This window comes from Anabrus simplex, chromosome 13 (genome assembly GCF_040414725.1).
Source record: "Anabrus simplex isolate iqAnaSimp1 chromosome 13, ASM4041472v1, whole genome shotgun sequence".
Taxonomy (NCBI): domain Eukaryota; kingdom Metazoa; phylum Arthropoda; class Insecta; order Orthoptera; family Tettigoniidae; genus Anabrus; species Anabrus simplex.
The window spans coordinates 82,498,390-82,521,929 of record NC_090277.1 but is presented as its reverse complement, the minus strand read 5'-3'; the positions used below and the strand labels follow the sequence as shown (position 1 = coordinate 82,521,929).

Genomic DNA, 23,540 nt, shown 5'->3' with positions numbered 1-23,540 from the left:
AAACCACGTAAAGCCATCTTCAGAAGTGCGGAAGTCAGGGGTATAGTCCAGGGTATACGCCCTATGCCTTCTGCTAAAGGCAAAGTATCAATGAAATTTGGTGAAAACTATGAAGAAACTACATTTTTTGGATTTTTACGTTTTTACTATGTCCACACCTTGCACTTTCATTTTTCGCTTTGTTTTATTTAAATATCAGCTATTTAAACGACCCTGCGCGTTGCCTGACATTGTCACTATTCTCATAAATAATATTTTTAGTTTTGTTTTTCGTAGATTCACCAAAAGAAGACCGTAGCAATGTGAAGAGTATACTATCTCCACAGATAGTATGTAAAATAATAGCTGTGTATCAAAGACTAGCTTCGAATGAGGTTTTAGAGCGCTACACAGTAGGTAAAACACAGAATGCCAATGAATCATAGCATAGTGTAATTTGGGCAAAGTGCCCGAATGAAGTGAGTGTCAAAGAAAAAACTAGAGATTGCTGTAACATCAGCAACTGCAGAATTCAGCATGGGTTATGAAGCAAGTGAGAAACTACAAGCTAGTGTTTGGAGTGTTAAGTTAGTAAATCAGGACAGAAAATTAGTGTAATGAGGGACAAGCGTAGATTTGACCACAGTGGAATGTCTGGACGATAAGAGTTCAAAACAGCCCGAAGGAAACTAAAACTCTGAAAAACTGCTAGTGAGGCCGGCAAGAAGGCAACAGTGTGTCCAAAATATGGTGCTGGGGTTTTATAAGTCATCTAGATTCAGGTACTGGACTATTGTTCATCTCTAAAATTTCAATGTAATTTTTCTCAGAATTTTCTTTCCAGCATCTTTCAAGTTTCAAAATGCTTCTCATACCACAATCTACCTGAAAGTCTTAGGATAGTTTCAGATACAACAGAATAACAAACTGTTGTGCAAATTTTACAATTGTTTTTTCCTCGTCATGATCATCACAAAATATAAAAATTGAGTTACGCCTGTGTGAAATATTTTATTCTTTTCATGTAATTAAAATTTGTCAAAACCCGCACAACACCCTTTTATGTTAGTATTTTAAAACTGAGATAACATTTTCAGCCAGATCTACTGAGCCGTTTGCCCTGACGGGAATTTTTTAATTACTGGTATATCGAAAGTTTAAAAAAATATCTCAATAACGGTTGTTGATAGAAATTTGAAACCTTGTATGTTGTATCACATTGATACCAACAGAAAATGATAAACATTCTAAGATGAAAGGATGGAAATTGTAGATTTTAAGATTTTCACAGATTCATTGCTTTAAATTCATTCAGTAGAATAACTTGCGAACATTTTGCGTATACTTTCTGTTTTGCTTTATTGATCTAATTTAATTCCACGAACCTACTACACTGGCGTAGCAGGTGGAGAGGTGATACTCCCTCGTGGCGCGACCCAGGGGGTCCTAACCGGCTTGCCGGCGGACATCGCGGACCAAACACACACCCCTGTAGGTGGGGGAGGCAGACGAATAATACACCCACGGTATCCCCTGCCTGTCGTCAGAGGTGACTAAAAGGGGCGACCAAGGGATGATTGAATTAGAACTGAAACCACTTTTGATTCATACCATCACGCGCGGAACACCATGGGTCGCCTTTACTTGCGAGTAGTACCATTCTGTTAGGTACTGAATAGTTTTGTGATTCGTAGCACTCAAGCGGGGTTCAGTGTGGGTTTCCATAACCCGTGAGTCGTACCCATGTGAGCAACACCACGGGCCTGGGCGTTGCCTGTGAGTTGTACCACTATATGAGCGACACCATAGGTCTGCGTTACCTGTACGATGAACAATACTTGCGAGTAGTACCTTTATGTTTGGAACACCGTGAGTTTACGCTACCTTTGATTAGTACCGCAGCTTGAGAAATATCATGGTTCTACTTTACTCGCGACATGTACCATACTGAGGGGCTTTAGACCTGGTTTTTGGACCCCTTTAGACATCAAGCATAATCGATTCAGTGTTTTTTGTTTGTTTGTTTGTTTTTGTTTTTTGGGTTCATGTCCATCCATTCCTTTTTCATGACATTTTTATTTATTTTGGTCAGTGGATTTTTTAAAACTTTTTGTTGTCATTTAATTTCATACCATTAGGGGCCGATGACCTCGATGTTAGGCCCCTTTAAACAACAAGCATCATCATCATCATCATCATCATCATCATCATCGTCATCATCATCTAATTTAATTTCACTGTTCTTCCACTGAGCTTTTTAACATTCCCACTTAAGCATCACCTCATAATAATTATGAACGTTGTAACATGTGTGTCAGGTTTCTCTCGCCATCTGTCGAATAATATGCGGAACTGACGTTTGCTTTCGACGTTACGGAACACAAAATAAATCACAAATTATTAAAAACACTTAGTCAGCCAGCATTAATGCTACGCACATCAAATGAGGCAGAATATGCCGAATGTTATGCCATAAAACATTGCGGTAGGCTGTATTTTATAGCACCACGGGATCTTACCTTGGGAGCGAGGTTTGGCGACCACTGGGCCCTCAGCTGTGCCCTGGCATTGTTTTCGCTTACTTGTGTCAGGCGGTATTGTCGCTGCTGCTTGTCCAGCAGTAATACCGTCGCTGTATGTGGACGAGTTCGCTCTGCTCGCGTAGTATGGCAGTCGCAGAGCGACGATTACAACAAGCTATTAGGAGAGTGGGGCAGTGGACCTTAGAACATGGCTTTCGGTTTTCTACCGCATAGACCTCTGTCGTCAACGTACTCTTCACCCACATCTTGAACTTTGCCTAGGAAATGTCGCTCTTCCCGTAGTTGACACCGATTTCTTGGGGTCCTTTTTGATACTAAATTATCGTGGGAGCCTCACGTGCGGCAGCTAAAAGTGCAATGCACCAAGAGGCTTAATCTCTTGAAGTTTCTTAGCAGCACTAATTGGGGAGCGGATCGCACGGTGCCCTTACGATTCTATCGGGCACATATTTTATCCCAGTTCGACTACGGCAGTGGAGCATATGGCTCAGCAAGACAAAGTGTCCTTTCAAAACTGAACAGCATCCACCACAGCGGGGTTCGTTTGGCGACGGGAGCTTTTCGAACAAGCCCCATAGCTAGCCTGCTCGCTGAATCTGGTGTGCCACCTTTACACTTGAAGCGCCAACAGCTCCTTCTAGCGTATGCTGCTAATTTGCGACAAATTCCACTTCACCCAAGCTATCCTTGTGTATTCAACAACAGAAACCATTGGTTCTACGCCGCTTATCCTCGAGCAAAGCGGCCGGTTGGAATACGCCTGGATAGCAGTCACAGACTGTTTCACGTACCTTCGGCTCCTTGCCTTGCAGACAACCAAATGGGGTACCGCCGTGGGTAGTACGACGTCCTGAAATAATCCTGGATCTACACACTGGCCTGAAGGTAGACACGGACCCTTCGATTTATCGGAGGCTATTTCCGTCCGTTGTTGGCCGCTATCCAGTCTCAGTCGTCGTTTATACGGATGGCTCGAGAACCGACATTGAAGTGGGCAGTGCGTTCGTTGTCGACACTGATAGGTTTCTTTCTGCTCTCCCGGAAAATTGTTGTGTGTACACAACAGAGCTCTATGCTATCTGTGAAGCTCTGCGGTACGCACTGTCCAATGAGCGCCGACACATTCTTGTGTGTACTGACTCCTTGAGTTCGCTACACTCTATTGATACTTGTTTCCCTCAGCACCCTCTGGTGCAGCGGATCCCGGACCTGCTGGCCGGGTGTTCGGATGCCGTCACCAGAATCACGTTTCTCTGGCTCCCAAGCCACATGGGTGTAGAGGGATACGAGTTAGCAGGTAAGGCTGCCACGGAGGCAGTTACACTGCCCCTGTTGCCTTTCAAGTTTCCAGCAAGTGATATTCGCCCCCAGCTGAGACATCTGGTTATATCCTATCGGGAGATGGAGTGGCAGGCCACTCCTCTTCCAAATAAGCTGAGAGCGGTTAAAAGTACTACGAAGTTATGGAGCAGTGGTATTATGTCGTCTTCGGATCGGCTACGGTATCCTGACTCACTCCCATCTATTTAAAGGAGAACCCCCTCCGGTGTGTACTTGCGGCGATCATCTTACCGTGGTACACATCCTTACGGAATGTGTGGACTTGGTCGATCTGCGCCGTAGTCTTAACCTCCCGAGTACAATCTCCCTTATCTTGCGTGATGACGAGCAGTCAGCAGACCTCGTCATCCGCTTTATGAGGGATAGTGGTCTGTTTTGTCGTGTGTCACGATGTCCTTTGTCCTAGAGTTTTTGTGCCAATTGCGCTTTTATCCCATTGACTTAATTTTAGTTTGTGTTGCGTATTTTAATGTGTTATTTTAACGCCTAACGTAAATTATGTGTATATATCTGTATTACCAGGCAATGCCTTATTCCTTTCTTTCCTGTATTTTCTCTTATTTTATTAGAAAATAAGGCATCGCGAATTAGATCCACTGATTGTTTTAATCTCATACTTAATTTTCTTCATCACCATTTTTTAACTCTAGTCAGTGGATACATTTTACAATTTTAACGATCATATATCATGTCGTTCATCTCGTTCCATTAGGGAACCGATGACCTTTCATGTCAGGCCCCTTAAAACAACAAGCATCATCACCATCAACACTTGTTCATTTCCGACCCCGACCTTGTTAGAGCATTCGAGGCCTAAGTGAGTCTTTCATTTTCACGCCCTTCTTTGGCGGATACCTTCATCTTTCGAAATGTTGGATACCTTCCATTTTTTATTTCTGATTAGTGTTATGTAGTGGATGGTTTCCTAGTTGTACTTCCTCTTGAAACCACCACCCACACCATCTGTGTTTTGTTCACGATCTTACGTGCTTGGCAAGTGAAAGCACCTACCCACAATGAAATAAATGAAACTCTCTTCAAGATGCGATCAGAAAGATAAAGAGCCTTTACATGATAGGCTCCCTTGAAAGTTAGATTACACTAGATTTATTTCTTATGGTAATATTCTTTCCAACTAATGGAATGGAATTCCAATACAGATAACGACATTGTTGTGAAGTGATGGAAGATGATGATCACCGAAGCCCGGATTTTCATGCCGTAACAGGTTAGATTGCAAACTAAATTTGGTTAATAGGAAGTATCGGCCACCCGCTCTTCCATAATGTAGCAACAGTAACATAAAATATAGCAGTTCTGATGGGCCGTACCCCTGTGTTTATGCAAACCCCATAGCATAATCGTTGTGAAGGTAGACTACACTTGCCGCTCGCTTCAGAAACTGCATTCTAACCTATTAATGCATTAAAATCCGGGCTCTAGTCATAATCACGAAACAGTGAAAAATATATGCATACAACTGAATCATTACTACACAATAACTACGAATAATCAGATAACTGCTTAGAATTGCTACTACTAACAATTTTGCAAATTTTTAGTGTCTGTTGAGGAGATATTGCTGGCACTGCTTCCTGAGACTAGCAGGGGTGGGTTCTCCGACAGTGCTGGGTAGCTTATTCCACAGTGATGTCGTAAGAACGACATGGGAGTTGTATGATGGGTAGTATAGAGAAGAGTGAATTCGTTCTTGACAGCGTTCCAAAATAGTGGTTGGATGGCAGCAACATTAACCGAGAACAATTCTAAGGCGGACAGGAGAGTTAGCGAAAATTTATGAATAAGTCATAGACATGTAGGTTCTTAGACTTCAAGGACACTTCATGTAAAGAAGGCAAATATTGTACATCACATTAACTTCCATCGATCTTCTCCATCCTCCTTGAGCATTATATAGGGTAATTCCGGGAGAGTTGCCGCACTTTTTATGTCTTTTGTTATATCTCGGTATATTTACTTTAAAAATTGTTGCAAATTCATCGAGCATAATTTGAAAATATGTACATTTGATCAGGGATGAACAAAATATTGGCAATTGAAAGTAAATGGGAGAAAGGAGTGAAGAAAGGAATTGTTGCATCTGCGGCGTCTCTCCCTGGATCCCGGTATAGATGCCGACTTTGCTCGGGAGAGATGCCGCGAGTAAAATAATTAATGACAAAATCAAATTTAAGCCAATTTCTTCAACTTTAATATAACCGAACACTAGAACGTACTACAAGACAATTATATCCACATAATATAATCATTCAATGGAAAAAATCTATCTGATAATTTACAATATTAAAATCATATTTTAATTTCGATTTACTATAAATGTGCATGTGCAATGGATTCTTCACTGTGTTATATAAAACCCCACGGCACTTAACACCCTTGAAATGGCTCTGGCCTGCACAGCGACCGCTGCTCAGCCCGAAGGCCAACTATCAGGGAGAGACGCCGCACCCTCCTGTTTTCATACCTCAAGGCTATCATGGCCCAAAATTAGCTTACTCTCAACTACAGTTATGTTTCTGACGTCTACTGTACTAAAAACGTCTGATTTAAGCATTTGGTGCCAACTTAATCTATATATATAAAATGACTTGTCCTGACTGACTGACTGACTGACTGACTGACTGACTGACTGACTGACTGATTCAACATCGCCGAGCCAAAACTACTGCACATAAAGAAATGAAATTTTGGGCATAGATTCATATTAAGATGTAGGTGCTCGCTAAGAGAGGATTTTTGGATAATCCTTTGCTAAGGGGGTGAAAAGGGGGTTGAAATTATAAAATGAGTGTATCTATATCTCAAAACTTTGAAAGTTTACAGATGTAAAAATTGGTATTTAGAATCTCCTTTAAAAATAAGGAAACACGTATTTTTTTGTTTTTAGAAAATCCTAATAGGAGGGGTGAAAAACGGTGAAAAAGGGGTTGAATGCCTTTAATCAGAATACCGGTACTTATATCTCAGAAACTGAAGATATTACAGACCTGAAAATTGGTACTTTTGATCTCTTTTAAAAATAAAGAACCACGTAATTCTTTGTTTTTGGAAAATCCAATTAATGGGAGGGTGAAAAGGGGGTGAATTTTTAAAAACAGTGCATCTATATCTCAAAACTTTTAAAGTTTACACATGTAAAAATAGGTATTTAGAATCTTCATTAAAAATAAAGAAACACGTATTTTTTGTTTTAGGAAAATCCCAATAGGAGGGGAGAAAAGGGGTGAAAAATGGATTGAATGCCTTTAATGAGGATACTTGTATCTCAGAAACTAAAGATATTACAGATCTGAAAATTGGTACTTTTGATCTCTTTTAAAAATAAAGTAACGCGTATTTTTTTGTTTTCGGAAAATCCGAATAATGGGGGTGAAAAGGGGGGTGAATTTTGAAAATGAGTGCATCTGTATCTCATAACTTTTAAAGTTTACACATGTAAAAATTGGTATTTAGAATCTTCATTAAAAATAAAGAAACACGTATTTTTTGTTTTCGGAAAATCCCAATAGAAGGGGTGAAGAGGGGTGAAAAATGGGTTGAATGCCTTTAATGAGGATACTTATATCTCAGAAACTGACGATATTACAGACCTAAAAATTGGTGTTTGGAATCTCCTTTAAAAATAAAAAGCATGTGTTTTTTGTTTTCGGAAAATCCAATTAATGGCGTTTAAACAGGAGTGACAAATTGGGGTGAATGTTTTGAAAGACAATACCTACAGAATAGCTGAGAAACGTAAAATGTTACAGACGTAAAAATTGGGTATTTGGAATCTCCTGTAAATGCAAAGAAACATAGGTGATTTGTTTTTGGAAACACTACTTAACGGGAACTAAAAAGGGGCAAAATTTTAAAATGAGGATTTCTACATTATATCTAAAAAAACTTAACATATTACAGAAGTGAAAATGGTATTTTTTATCTCTATTAAAAATAAGGAAACGTGTATTTTTAGTTTTCAGATATACCACATGGGTGGAAGGGGGGGGGGAATTAAAGTGACTGAAAATGGTGTTGATTTCATTTAATTAGGCTTCTGATATCTCAAAAGTAAAGATGTTATAGACGTGAAATTTGATATTTGGAATCTGCTTTAAAAGTAAAGAAACACGTATTCTCGGAAAATCCAATGAAGGGGGAGGGGGAGTGAATTGAAAAATTAATTGACTTAATTGTATGAGAATACACACATCTAATAAAAACTAACGTTGTTACAGGCGTGAAAACTGGTATTTGGATCTCCTTTAAAACAAAGAAAAACGCGTTTTGGCGGCGGGGAAACCATCTTGGGGGGGGGAGTGAAAAGGAGTTGAATTCCTTTCGTGAGGACACATAAATCAAAAACTGAAGAAGTTAGAGTCGTGATAATTGGTATTTAGAAGATCCTTTACTATTAAAGAAACAAGAATTTTTGCCGGAAAATTCACTTTGGGGGGGGGGGGGGCAGAGGAGTATGAAAGGAATTGAAAAGAAGTGAATTTATTTTTATGGGGACACTTATATCTCAAAACTGAAAGGTAATAGGCGTGAACATTGGTGTTTGGAATCTCCTTTAAACATAAAGAAACGCGCGTTCTTCTATTTTGGGGGGGGGGGGTAAATAAACTTAACGGCGGTGGGGTGTAAAAGGAGGTGAGACCAATTGATTTTATTGTTCATAATGTACTTATAAGGAGCACCCGTTGCTCAGGCGGCAGCGCGCCGGCCTCTCACGGCTGGGTTCCGTGGTTCAAATCCCGGTCACTCCATGTGACATTCGTGCTGGACAAAACGGATGCGGGAAAGGTTTTTCTCCGGATACTCCGGTTTTCCCTGTCATCATTCATTCCAGCAACACTGTCCAATATTTCATTTCATTTGTCATTCATCGATCATTTACCGCTAAGTAGCGGTCTAGCATCTTGCTGTGGGGTCCAGAACAGCTATAATAATAATAATAATAATAATAATAATAATAATAATAATAATAATAATAATAATAATGTTCTGGACCGTCGTCAAATGTGCGGACCGCGCTGGAAACGGGTCCAGGACGTGTAATGACTAAGAATGCAGTCCGGCCGCGGGTTCAGTACCGCCATGGCATCCAAGACGACACCACGCCGGATCTCCTGAAGGATTTGATCCCTATTAAAATGCTTATAGGAAAGGATGGCAAAGATTTAGGGACCCAACTGACCGGGTGGAATACCTGGACCTAACCCGGGAAGTACGAAATCGATTGCTGGAAAGAAAAATTGAAAATGGAAGGAAACTTGCCGTAATCTAATAGAAAACGAGTCAGATCGCGAATTTTGGCGGATTCTCGCAGAAAAAGAGTCAGGTCGCGAATTTCGGCGGATTATATATCTATAACAATAAGCATTCAATTATAAATTTCAGTATAATACCCTAGCGAAGCACGGGTATCTTGCTAGTATACAATAAATTAACACACGCAAAAACTTTGTCAGGAGGAAACATGTACTCGCCTCATGATATCGGCTATAATTGGCATAATATACGAGCAAATTTCGTCACACTCGCAGACAGTAGTTCTTCCTTAGAAACTGAAAAACCGCACATATTGCCATCTAGCTGCAACGATGGGAACCTTTAGCTACAGTGTATGCGGCATCTCTACCGGGGCGGCATCTGTCCCGGATTTACCTTAGTGCCGTTATATCTCCGTGACCCAATCTCACGACGATGAATGTGACGATAACACAACGTCGTGGCGCGCCACTGCTAAATTCATCGCCACATAAATTTTGGATGTCTCCTCGTGATTATTTGACCAATGTGTTCGTCTTCAAGTGCTCTCTTCATAGTGCATAGTTGTCAAGTATAGAATTGTTAGCGATGTAGAAAGCACGAAAGAACATTTCGTTGTAAATATTTTCAAAGTCCACAATCATTAATCCACAAACAGTAGTGCTATTTAGTAGAGCGCTCGAAATGAAACAGTTTGCAACAATCAAGTTGGGAAGTTCAGGCACTTGAACGGTAGTTCGCATCTTCCTCAGAACGATTCGCGTCCTGATCTTTCCAGCTCATTCATATATACACACATATAACAAGAATATACGCTTTTACTCTTTCGTTCTAAGTTACTATTTCAAGTTGGATTGGGGAAGTAGGGATACAATACAAAGATTCAATTCATGATATTCATGGTTTATTCATGCCCAATGCTGGTGAGTACACTGTATGAGAAACATGGGTGTGTTGGATGGAAGGGTCTCTAAACATTTAGTAGTGGTAGCCGTGTTCCACTGCTACAGTGTGCCCGCCGCTAGAAGACTGTTTGCTGGCGTTGGCTATGGCGGCCTGGGCGGCTCCTTCAGCCTTGAGGGCGGCAGCCTGTGTCGCCTCCAGATCTGCTCGAGCATCTCCCAGCTGGTCTTCGCTCAGTGCCAGACGCTGCCTGGCCGACGCCACCATGCTACTCTGGGAGGCGAACTCGGAGGAAGCCTCCTGGGCGGCTCTCTGAGCCTGGTCTCCGCCGGTCTGGGCCGCGTTCAGCGCTGCAGTAAGCGCGTTCTGGATCAGCTGGCTCTGCTCAGCCGCTTGCTGCGCCGCAGTCGCTGCGCGGTGAGCCTGAGTCAGCTGCAAGTTCTCAGCCTCCAGCTGAGCTTGGGCGTCTCGTACCTGTTGCTCCAGTATGGTGACGATGGCTTGTTTACCGGCGAGGGCAGCCTGAGCTGTGGTGGCAGCTGCGATAGCGGTCTGAGCTAGGCCGGCCTGAGCCTGGAAGGAAGCCTGAGCTCCCACGGTGGCCTGGCTGGCGATAGCGCGATGTGCCTGGTCCACAGCCCCCTGAGCGATGGATACCAGCCCGCTACCCACACTGTGGCCGGCACTGCGCCCCACCGCGTTGCCATGGTAACTGACAATTACTCCTGCAGTCTCTTGAGGCTCCAAATCTGAAGCTTTGTTTTCTACTGGCTGGCAGACAACGAGGCCTAGAACACATAATTATATAACTATTACCACTAAGAAAGGATACTTGTACACTTTGAAGTAGAAGAAATGAATGAAATTAGTCTTGTTTTTGTGAAGGATCGATTTGAGGGGGAATTCTTCAGTTGTATCTACGGTGTCGCTCATAATTTGGATATCATCAACAGGTGCTTTTCAGACTGACACAAGATTGATAACTTAGAGGAATAGAATTGATCTTTATAATTATAGACAAAAACTAAACATAACCTCAATTTTTTGTTTCTTATTATCACATGGCTTCCTTATGATACTTTCAATTTAGTATACTTTTAAGAGTACTGCATAATGTGTATTAACTGCATTCACGAGCCGGGTATGCTGAATTGCTAGGCAAGAGAAACAGTTAATTTTTCCCCCTTTCCTGTCCACGGTTCATAATTGAACAGTAATGTAGGGACGCCATTCGAAAGGAAAATAAAAAGGAAGATAGGAAGATAGGAAGTACCATTTATGTTCTGGCTAGCTGTCGTACCAGGCATTGACAGGACAACCATTTAACATGTGAGTGATTACATTTTTTTCAATCTCTCATGGTTTTCCCCAGAATGCCTCTCGCTGTCGGTGGCTTGTAGTGATGTAATGGTTTTCTGGCTCTCTTTGGCCCTTCGCAGCGTAATATTTTTATTCCTGCTCTTACGGAATACGATACCTTTTTTCATTAGCCTACAAGGTAAAAGCATATCAGGTTAATATTCAAACGTACTCATGATGTATACTGCCATTGCCCCATAGCAACTCTCTACGAAGCTCCTGGCTCTTAACTTTTACATAAACGCCGCTGAGATTTCTCTTATTTTCTTCATAGTATAGAAGAAAAAGAACAGTTTTTCAACATATTCTAAATAAATTTTGTTATGAGAATTTTTCCTAAAACAAAGACCCATAAGAGGGATGCATAGCGTCATTGCGCCTGCGAAAACCGCCATATTATGATAAATACTGACCCGCAGCACATATATATTTAGTTTCATGTTTTAAGCTTCTTTTGAAGACACCTCCAGATTACTCCTACTAAATATTTTGAACAGAACACAGATAATATCCTATCCGCCCTTGTCATGAAGTTAAACGAAAATCCACCATACAAATATTGAACTGAAGGAAATATAGGTTATTATTTATCCGACCGGAGTAAAAAAAACAAATATTCGGGTAAATATTCAAAAAGTACAGGCAGAAACACAATTTATATATGTTCACGAAAATGTTGCCAACTTACATCTTGGAAGATATGAGTAAGAAAACGAGCGGCTTGAATAAGCGGTATGTTTTAATATGTCACTGGAGAGATCACTTGGATTGACATTAGTAGACGAATAAGCTTTTAGTGGTACGAAAGATAAATTTGAAATTCAAGACGACAAATTTTGGCAAATATGGGTCAGATGGCAGCGCGTCAGCCTCTCATCGCTGTGTTCCATGATTCAAATCCTGGTCACTCCATGTGAGATTTGTGCTGAAAAAAAGCGGAGGCGGGGCAGGTTTTTCTCCGGGCACTCCTGTTTTCCCTATCTTTCATTCCAGTCACACTATCCAATATACTTTCATTTCATCTTTCAGCCATTAGTCATTGACCCAGAGGAGTGTGACAGGCTTCGGCAGCCTGCACAATTCCTTTCCTCGCCGCTATACGGAGGATTCATTCATTCCATTCCTGATCCGGTCGAATGACTGGAAACAGGCTGTGTATTTTCATTATTAATTTATAGGAAGAAGAATTAGGGGTTGGAATAATTTACCAAGGGAAATGTTGGATAAGTTTCACAGTTCTTTGAAAACATTTAAGAAAAACCTAGGTAAAAAACTGATAGCGAATATTCCACCTGGGAGGCAGCCCTAAATGCAGATCAATGATGATGAATTTGTACTCACCGATACAAGCCAGGAGGATGGTAATCTTGGTGTTCATGTTGGTCGGATGCTGTTGGGATCCGTTGGCGACAAGCTGAAACCAAAATGTTACTCCTTAGCCTGACAATGTATGGAAGAACTAAGAGTACAGTGGTGCCTCATTCAAGGCGTAAAGATACACAGAGAATTTCGTTACGAGAAGACAGCAATGTAATGGATTGCAGTAATTGCAACCACGGCACTGTAGATCAGACAGTCTGCAATGTATTTGATAGGATGATCAATAGATCAATACTTTAGAATATAGTCTAGTCCGCTCTTCCGTAATGTAGCGAGAGTAGCATAACCTGTAGGGGTTCTATCAGGCCGGGCTCCTACTGTTTGTGCAAACCTCATTGCTGAACTGTTGTCCGGGTATAGTATATCTGTTACTCTCTTCAGCAAGTTTGCATTGAAACCTCTAAAAGCCTGAACAGCCGGGCTCTAATAATCAATTAAGAGCATCAGAACATCGCTGTTACACAGGGCTGCCCACAGCATGACAAAATGAGTGATTCTGAATAGGATCCCGACAATTCCCCCATTTGTGCTAATGCATGTTTGTTGGTCTCCATGGCTGAATGGTCAGCGTTCAGGCCTTCGGTTAAAAAATTGTCCCAGGTTCGATTCCCGCTTGTGTCGGGGTTTTTGATTGCACGTATTAGTTGATTCCCTTAGCTTGGGGACTGTGTATTTGTGTTCGACTTACAACGTTTCTCTTCATCTACATCGAATGCATCGTCGACCCACATAAGGTTGGCGTCAAGATGGGCATCCACCCGTAAAACTGGGCCAAATTATCACGAAGTTCCGACACTAATACATTGGAACTAGAGGCAGGAAGACGAAGAAGATGAATATCAAGCACATTTACGTACTTACAGACGACCAAGTCTACTACCTAATGTTTCATCTTCCATTTTTAACAAAGCAGAATATTTTGATATATTATTTTTCGAGTTAGTAAAATAGGTTCGCAAGTTGTGAAATTTTGTTTTTGTTGTTAACATTTTATTTTTGGTATAAAATATTTAACGCACCGAGGTATGGGGCTACGTTGATAGATATTTCAATGATGACTAAAACTGAAGTGGTGCGATTGGTACTGCTTACGTTGGCTATCATCGTAAGAAGGCGATGGTGTGAAATGAAAGCAGAGTTAATTAGCAAAGAATAAGTTTCAAATCAAATTTTTCTGGCCTTGCTGAGTGGCTCAGACGGTTGAGGCGCTCGCCTTCTGACCCCAATTTGGCTCAGTCTGGTGACATGTGAAGGTGCTCAAATACGTCAGCCTTGTGTCGACAGATTTACTGCCGCATAAAAGAACTCCTGCGGGACTAAATTCCGGCACCTAGGAGTCTCTGAAACCGTAAAAAGTAGATAGTGGAACGTAAAGAAATTATTATTAAGAGATTTTCTGGCACCTGAATACCATCGATCTTAAAAACGTACTGTATGAACAATTTGATATGAACGTGTTGAAGTATCCTTATATTCAGCCATTCTTACTCATTTATATTACTAGTGCCCATTTATTTTTCTTTCATAACTTTCACATAAATTGACTGTACGAACTGCGGGTATCTTTGATTGATGGGATGGGATAAACAGATCATTCATCCAAACATTTAAAAGTAGCCATATTTCGATTGATCAGGCGTTAACGGTATCCACTATGGCCTGAAACTACAAAATTAAAGTGTTCCCGCCCGTTCAAAACTTTCACCGAGCAGACTCTTCAATATGCATTAGAGAGCACATGTGAGAGTGGGATGCCGGGCGAGTTAGCCGTGCGGTTAGGGGCGCGCAGCTGTGAGCTGCAGCCGTGAAGATGGTTTTCTGTGGTTTCCCATTTTTACACCAGGCAAATGTCGGGGCCGTTCCTTTGTGGAGGCCATTCCTAGGCCTTTCCTATCGCATCCTCGCCGTAAGACCTATCTGTGACGGTGCGGCTTAAAGCAAATAGCAAAAAAATTTATAATCGCAGGTTATATAACAGATTTACATAGCAAGAAGTCTAGAGCCTAATAAATCTTCTCGAACACCGAAAAAGTGTGCATCAAAGTTCTCATTAAAAACGTTCGAGATTCGCATACTACGGGAATATTTTCTACAAAAAACAAAACAAAAAGTCTCAAACTTCCCTTTGGGAACGCCTGAAAAGCCTGATCTGTTTTGGACATGCTCTATTGGTGAAAAAATATCTAATTCCCTCCTTGGGAACTTAGAATTTCCATTCGGAATTGCTAGGCGGGCAATAATTCCATTGTGGAGTTCTATCTCCCGTATGCAGTTATCAGACTGTGCTTCTTATGTTGGGCTTCTGATAAGTTCACCTGCATACACCCCAGCGTCAGTGGGTAGGGTCTGACACATCCCACTCTGATGAGTCTAGTGTCAGACCTAAGACGAAACGCTGGTTAATAGAGCAAACGCCTGAAAAGCCTTACATCTGATCTGTTTTTAGACATGCTCTATTGGTGAAAAATATCTAATTCCCCCCATGGGAATTTAGAATTTTCCACAATAGTGAGAGCCGATTGTTTTTTAATAAATGAAACTGAAATAGATAACGATTAATTTATTTGCAACTAACGAGTCGTTTCCGAGAGACTTGTGACTGAGGGCCAATGAAATAACCATTTTTCTACAGTATTGTGAGATGAGGCTTCTTTGATAAGAGAGCCTTCTATACCTCTCTGTCATGGCCATCAACCAATACTTCACCTCAGAGCCTGCACCGTTGCTAGGTAACATAGTGCCACGCATTGTGTATCGCTAGTTTCAAGATGACTCCAGGGGCAAGACAATACCTCTGTCAACAAGACGCGCTGTGAAAGTGTTCAGAAACAATCTAAATGGTTAACTTTTTTCCGAATTTAGAACTGTAAATAAAACTGTTAACTTTCTGATATGACCAATTTCTTATGAATATAATTAATGTCTTGTATTTCCTACAATTTCCAAACAAATCAAATTGATGGAAAAAATAAAATAAAAATAAATACAAATAAAATAAAATAACCTTTAATTTATTTTAATTTATTTAATTATTGTGGTTACTTTTCAAGTCTTACTTCAAATAATGGGAATATCAAAACAGCTCCAGTTAAATTTCGATAGTCCTATGCTTTCCTTTTACTAGAATATTGATCAGTACAATTATTGTTTCGTTAGCTTCACAATGAGAGAGCCCAAAAAATCCGATAAATGCGTACTTTTCCTAAATAGAAGCACACAAGAAGTAACAAGTTAATCAAACTTACGCCATCAGCGTAAGATCATTTCACGTCTTCCGCTAAGTGCTCTGATTAATCCATGTATTATTTAGCAATTAATTACAATACTATTGTTAATTTTTTAGCAAAATTATCAGTACCATAAAATGTAAGATGACAGGGCGAGTGGGCCGTGCTGTTATGAGTGCGCAGCTGTGAGCTCGCATCCGGGAGATGGTGGGTTCGAACCCCAGTGTCGGCAGCCCTAAATATGGTTTTCCGCGGTTTCCCATTTTCACACCGTGCAAATTCTGGGGCTGTACCTCAATTAAGCCCACGGCCGCTTCCTTCTCATTCCTAGGCCTTTCCTGTCCCATCGTCGCCATAAGACCTATCTTTGTCGGTGCGACGTAAAACAAATAGCAAAAACAAAATGTAAGGTACGTTAGTTGATAATTCACGCACTTCTGTTTGATGCAGCATCAACAGTGGGATAGAGGGGTCGGTTTTACGCTCAGTTTTCTTTGTACTCACGTAGAGCCCTGATATTTAGTAGACGGTAATCTATCCTGCACAACGGCTGTGCTATGAGTTTTGCATAAACATTAAGGGTCCCTAAAATTTGTTACTTTCGCTACATAACGGAGGAGCGGCTTAGGCAAAAGTTGTTACTGCGTAAAAATCCGGCGATTACCCCTCACGTAATAATTTAGCTGCTACTCATTTCTGTTGCAGGCTTAGCGAACCGAACCGACATACGCCTCTACAGGAGTAAAAGTTCTATTTCTAAATGCTCTTCCGAATAGGCCTACACGCTTTTGCCTTTCCAGTTAAACACCCCGCAGAGCAACTGGAATATTTTATTTAGTCTCCTATAACTTACCAGGCTGCGAGGTCCCTCTCGAAGACTGAGAGCTGACTGATGCCGGCTTACAGACCACTCACAATATTTATACCACCAGTTATGACACCATCTGCCGCGCAGATACGCACCATGAGTGCGGAGTTCAAACACCGTGTCGAGCCTTTCATTAATCACCGCTGCTGCTCTGTCATTATAGATTCACATTCACACTCAGGGGATTAAATAACAATAATAATAAAAATATAATAATGCGAAGGTGAAGATAGATTGAATCAATGAAGAGAAGACTCAAATTTTACCGACATATTTTTAAAATGGACGAGAATAGACTGATAAAACAGATTTTTAAAACCCTTGAGAGTAGACCAAATGGCTCAGGGAGGTAAGAAAGGATCTTGAGCATTCTGAATTAAATCGGGAATAAGACATCCTAAGCCGAACAAAGTACATACCAGTGATCGGCAGCTTCAGAGGCTTCCTTGACGAACGGAAACTGAATTGGGGATGGACAGAGGAAAGAAGAGAATGAATGCAAAGGTTTTGAGCTGCAAAGGAGGCTTTCAGCAATGTGTGGTTGTTGCTTAACGTGCTCAAAAGTGGCCGTAAAAGAATATAATAATAATAATAATAATAATAATAATAATAATAATAATAATAATAATAATAATAATAATCATCATCATCATCATCATATATCTTCATTATAGACTGTCTTGCCTTTCAGGTTCACTCTGCAAGCCTCTGTGAATGTATTAGACGCCGCCACAACCTTTTATTGTAACTAATTCTGTGGGCTCATTTAGTTCTATACATCTTATCATTAAATCATTAGGACTTGAGGCTGAGCTTAATCTCCCTCTACTTATCTTGCCCTCTACGGCCAAGCCCATTATTCTCCAAGGTAACCTATCCTTCACCATTCGCTTCACATGGCCCCACAACTGAAAAAGCTTCATCCATCAAACTGATTTCTAACTTACCCTTTATCTCCTCATTTCGAGTATCCTCCTGCCATTGCTCCCACCTGTATGCACTAGCGACCATTCTCGCCACTTTCATGTCTTTTACTTCTAACTTATGAATAAGATATCCTGAGTCCATCCAGTTTTCGCTCCCGCAAAGAAAAGTTGTTCTGAAAACAGATCGATGTAAAGATAGTTTCGTCCGGGAGCTGACTTCCTTCTTACTGCGAGCTCACTGCAGTAGGTTTACTACACCTTGATTTAGTCTCACTTTAATATTACCGTCCTGCGAGAACACACATCCTAAATACCGCACTGAGTGACTCAGGCGGTAAGGCGCTGGCCTTCCGACCCCAACTTAGCAGGCTCAATCCTGGCTCAGTCCGGTGGTATTAAAGGTGCCGAAATACGTCATTCTCGTTTCGGTAGATTTACTGGCGCGTAAAAGAACTCTTGCGGGATTAAATTCCGGCACCTCGGCGTCTTCGAAAACCGTAGAAGATATTACTGGGACGTAAAATTATTATTATTATTATTATTATTATTATTTATATTATTATTATTATTATTATTATTATTATTATTATTCAATACTTGAAATGATCTACCGGTTCCAGCGTCGTATTCTCAGCCTGGCATTCAGTTCTCTAGGGTTTCTTCCCTACTGACGTCCCTTTAGTCTTGGAAAGCCTAATTTTTATATCATTCTTGCTTAAACTATTTTCGGATTTCAGGGTTTCATGTTTACTGTAATAATAATAATAATAATAATAATAATAATAATAATAATAATAATAATAATAATAATATACCGTAACTGCTTTTACCGAGTGACTTGGCCACGCGTTTAGTGTGGCATAACTGTGAGATCACAGTCGAGAGATCGTGGGTTCGAAACCCACCGTCGGCATCCCTGAAGATGCTTTTCCGTGGTTTTCCGTCTTCCCACCAGGCTGTAACTTATATTAATTACGGCCACGGCCGATGCCTTCCCAGCCCTTGCATCGGCGAAAACCTTCCATAAACAACTGACGAAGGAGTAAACTAACTGTTGTTTCTCATATGACCGCTTGGCATTTCGGAATATTTTGGGTGCGTTTTCGAGTTTCAGGTAATACATTAAAATCCTAAGGCCTTCGAATCGAGTTCGAATTCTTCTAGGCATTTCTTCTACGGTCCAATGCTTCATCACAGACCACATTCCACCATCTGTGTTTTCTCTTCTGACCTCTCAGGACTATACGAGTACTATTGGCTGCTTTCTGGTACTTGGAGGCGATATCCGTCCATTTAATGGATTCAAATGTCAGTTACTGGCGGCACACTGAATTATAGCTTTGCAACGTCATATTTATGAATTCTGTTTCAAGCTTTCGGATACTTCTAGACAGGGACGAAATTCATTTTAATTTTGTTGGTAATGATCTGAAACAAGAGTTCTTCGGTGGCTGAGGTGACAGCGCGTCGGTCTCTCACAGCTAGGTTCCATGGTTCAAATCCCGGTCACTCCATGTAATATTTATGCTGGATAAAACGGAGGCGGGACAGGTTTTTCTCTGTCATCTTTCATTCCAGCAACACTCCAATATAATCTCATCTGCCAGTCGTTAATCATTGCCCTAGAGGAGTGCGGCAGGCTTCGGCAACCGGCACTGTTCATATACTCACCGCTGGATGGGGGCTTCATTCAGTCCATTCAAGACCCGCTGGAAACAGGCTGAGGAGTTTCATTTTCAATGATCTGAATCAAAATTATTCCAGGAATTCGAAAAAGAGAAATTGGTGAAGTAGTTGACGGATTTATGATTGATTGATTGATTGATTGATTGATTGATTGATTGATTGATTGATTGATTGATTGATTGATTGATTGATTGATTGATTGATTGATTGATTGATTGATTGATTGATTGATTGATTGATTGATTGATGGGTGTAACAGCGTGGTTTTTTGTGGATGTCCTTCTGTCAAGTTTCTTCCTTCCGTGCCCAATTCATTTTCGCCATAACACCTTTCCTACCCGGTTCACCACGAAATCAAATGTCTAAGAGAATCTCTTATTCTCAGAGCCCACTACTATGTCGAAAGAGAAGCAACATTTGAAATGTTTTGGAAGTTCTCACATTTCCGTGAGGACGTCAAAAATAAAATATCTTTACTTAATTTCTTTTATTCTTTATTTCATTATACAATTATATTTCCTTTATTTGTATATACAGTATATTCACTTAATATTTCTTTGAACTATTTTTTTTTTTTTTTTTTGCAAGTTGCTTTACGTCGCACCGACACAGATAGGTCTTATGGCGACGACGGGACAGGAAAGGGCTAGGAGTGGGAAGGAAGCGGCCGTGGCCTTAATTAAGGTACAGCCCCAGCATTTCCCTGGTGTGAAAATGGGGAAACCACGGTAAACCATTTTCAGGGCTGCCGACAGTGCGGTTCGAACCTACTATCTCCCGAATACTGGATACTGGCCGCACTTAAGCGACTGCAGCTATCGAGCTCGGTTTTCTTTGAACTAATGCATTTTTAAATACCAAGATACTGATATGAGTAGTAAGGTTTAGCGATTACATGAACGACTCTAGCAAATGTTACGTCTTTATTCTTTTTCGATCACTGCGCACTCGATGGTTTTGTCCTTAAGAATTGATTTCGGTTTCATTTTCTTTGGAATTCAGTCTTCTTAACAGTGGCCCTTTGTTCTGGTTTAAAGCTGGACATTATGAAAATTTGATAAAAATTTCACAACATTTTTTTGAGAGACGTCCATCACTAACGGCTTCATGAACTGAAACGATTTTTAATTCCTTTTAAAGGGTGTTATCTAGTTTTCTAAAAGACTCTTGAAAATATTCCTTAGCAGACAAGTTAGTGGTCCCCATGCTAAAGGGTCCGGAAAGGTTCGAGATTGTAGAATCTTTGATAGTTCTATCAAACTACAAAACAAATTTAGAAAATCACTTACAATCTAAATACAGTTCCGGAAAAAGACCCTAAATTTGTTTGTTTCTTTACACGTTTTTATGACTCAAATCCTAGATAAATTAACTTAATTACATAATATTTTTTGTATGTGTTCTTGGTTAGTTAGTAATGTTTTATTTTACCTGGCAAGATTAAAGCCTTCAGGCCTTCTCTTCCATCTAACCAGGCACTGAAATGACATATATTACATTGTATCACTTTACAATAATAGATTTAATACTAATTAAGTTAATAGTAATACGAGAATGATGAGTGAAAAGGTTAAATGAAAATCAAATAAATTAGGTATATTAAAAGAATAAATTCTTAAAACTAATACCCTATATAACGATTGGCCTCGAGCACGTTACCGTCAAAATCGGGTCTCATTTGGCGGCCAAATTGTTTTACGAGTGACAGCCATATTGTTTTTACGGGTGACAGCCATATTGTTTTTACGGGAGACAGCCATATTGCTCTTACGGGTGACGTCAAGGTCATGTTTCTGGTGTTAAGTTATAGTTTGAGTTCTTCTTTGTAGCGATATAATTATGAAGGTGATATTGTTCATAAATACGGAGATATCAACGTTTCACAATAGCGTCACGTTTTGTTACGGGCGTGTCATCGCTATTAGACGCCTGGCGCGCCGGAGTGAAAAGGAACACGTGTGTTTGTGCCGTATTTCCCTGAGAACGTGCATTTTCGGCCCGACAGCTGGACTCCGACCGCTTTCCAAGACGCTACTTAGCAGTGGCACACTGCCCGCAGAGTTCCGCCATGTTAGCAAACCAGGATTGTGCCGAGCGTGTTAGTGCAGTGCAGCTGTGAGCTTGTATTCTGGAGATACTGGGTTCCACTCTCACTGTGGCCAAGCCCAAAGACGGCTTTCTGTGGTTTCCTCTTTTCATACCAGGCAAATACTGGGGCTGTCCTTAATTTAGGCTACGGCCACTTCTTTCCCGATCCTGCCCTTGCGTGGTGGAAAACCTTCCGTGTATTAGTGCGGCGATGAAACACACTACCTGTAAGAAGCGTTTTGACAGATAGTCCTGGAGGGAGGAGCGTTGGACGGTGTTGCCACGTTCCTTTCTCCTTCTTTTCACTTCCGGCTCACTTGTTCGTTCCTTCAGACTCTAAGCAACACGAGTCGGCCAGCAGGCTTATCTCCATGGTAACAGCAGTACCCACGTTCCCATGGCAACCAAACTCCCTTCTCCCCACCCAGGCAGACAGTAAACAGACCTCCCTCTAAGAATTGTCAGAACCATCTTTCAGTATTACGAGTATAGCAAAAAAAGAAGTAAGGATTGCCAACCTGGTAACGGAGAAGTTATCAAAACATTTGTACTCCCCATACTACGGGGTGACCATACGTCTTCCTTTTCTCGGCCATGTCATACATTTGACCACTCTGTGCGGGGTCCGGGAGAATTTCTCAATAATTCGAAAATATCGTACACCCGCTAGTACCAAGGATACGTCTCCATAAGAAAAAAATTAATTCAGAATTTTATTTATATGATTGTTCAATAAAGATTCTAAGCATAATTAATAACTTCATGGTACGTGTTGGTACTAATCTCTCTCTGTGGGCATTAGCAGCACAGATGTTTCTTAGTGACAGGAAGGTACTAAATTCCCAATGTTACACAGATGTAACACGGGGCACTAGAGGGTAAAGTAATCATGAGTATACACATTCTGTCTTGCTGGTGGTAGTTATTGTTTTGAGATGATGTACAGTTGGGTAACCATCCTCTGTTGGCACTAATCAGAGATATTGAGCAAAGAAAGATAGGGGACACGACGATCTTTTTTTGAGTCTGATCCACTGGTTTTTTTGTTGAGTTCATGTCCATCCATTCATTCTTCATGACATTTTTTATTTTATTTTGGTCAGTGGATGAATTTGAACTTTTGTTATTTAATTTCGTACCATTAGGGGCCGATGACCTCGATGTTAGGCTCCTTTAAACAACAAGCATCATCATCATCAGTACTTACGACATTGTGAATTGGATCTACTAATTTTTATGTCTCACTATATGTTTACTTAATTCGTCACAGATTCTAGCCAGTAGATACATTCATTTTCATGTCGTTCACCTTGTACCACTGCGGGCTAATCATCCAGCTGTTCGGCACTCTTAAACAACAAACGTCGTCAATGAGAGTCGACAGGTGCGTTTGGTAAGACGGTGTGAAAGAACAAGTTTTCACATGAAAATATTCATATTGGTTGCACTAAATCCGCAAAAATGGGATCTAGTCAAGTGAACGAAAGATTTAATGGCACTAAAGTTGCGCTCATTCTGGATTTCTATTCTCCACATAAATCTCTACAAAATTAAGATTCAGTTAAGTTGATGATCCCTCCTCGTGCTGAAACTTATTGTCAATCACTAGATGTATACGGGTTTAGAGTATGGAAAGGCTTTGCACGTGAATTATTTGACACTGTTCGATTATTGAATATGGATATAGTTTGGTGCAGAAAAATACCATCTTGAAAATTCTACCTGTCGTCTCCTCGTTTTCATCCCATGTGGCCTGCAACCGAAGCCAGTACTTATCTAAAAACCCGGAAGCCTTTGAACATCCTGCGCAATATTATTTTGACATCGGTGAGTTAAAATTTCCTACTTGAACTTATCCAAGCTTCGTTAGCTGTGGTTGGTGTAGAACAGCTTTGTGCTTTCAACACCTTTACAATGACCATCATTGTTGCAGAAGCTACAAGGATGAACAGGCTTTCGTGCATAA

At 40.7% G+C, this 23,540-nt stretch overlaps 1 protein-coding gene across 1 annotated transcript; it reads right to left on the bottom strand.

Annotated features, from left to right (window-relative positions):
* Nucleotides 1-10,115: 10,115 nt before the first annotated feature.
* LOC136884998 (uncharacterized) lies at nucleotides 10,116-21,947 on the bottom strand. The gene is made up of 4 exons (XM_067157373.2): nucleotides 21,892-21,947; nucleotides 16,860-17,025; nucleotides 12,741-12,813; nucleotides 10,116-10,828 (listed from the first exon to the last, which is right to left on the bottom strand). Exons 1-4 carry the CDS (start codon nucleotides 21,945-21,947, stop codon nucleotides 10,116-10,118), a joined length of 1,008 nt encoding a protein of 335 aa, XP_067013474.2.
* Between the last annotated feature and the right edge of the window lie 1,593 nt (nucleotides 21,948-23,540).

Bases quoted from the DNA above. Each gene is read 5' to 3' on its own strand.
- LOC136884998 (XM_067157373.2), bottom strand. From the start codon at position 21,947: ATGGAGATAAGCCTGCTGGCCGACTCGTGTTGCTTAGAGTCTGAAGGA. The intron at 17,026-21,891 runs GTGAGCCGGAAG...CTATAATGACAG, and splicing joins GAGTCTGAAGGAACGAACAA to AGCAGCAGCGGTGATTAATG. The intron at 10,829-12,740 runs GTGAGTACAAAT...TATGTGTTCTAG, and splicing joins CATCCTCCTGGCTTGTATCG to GCCTCGTTGTCTGCCAGCCA.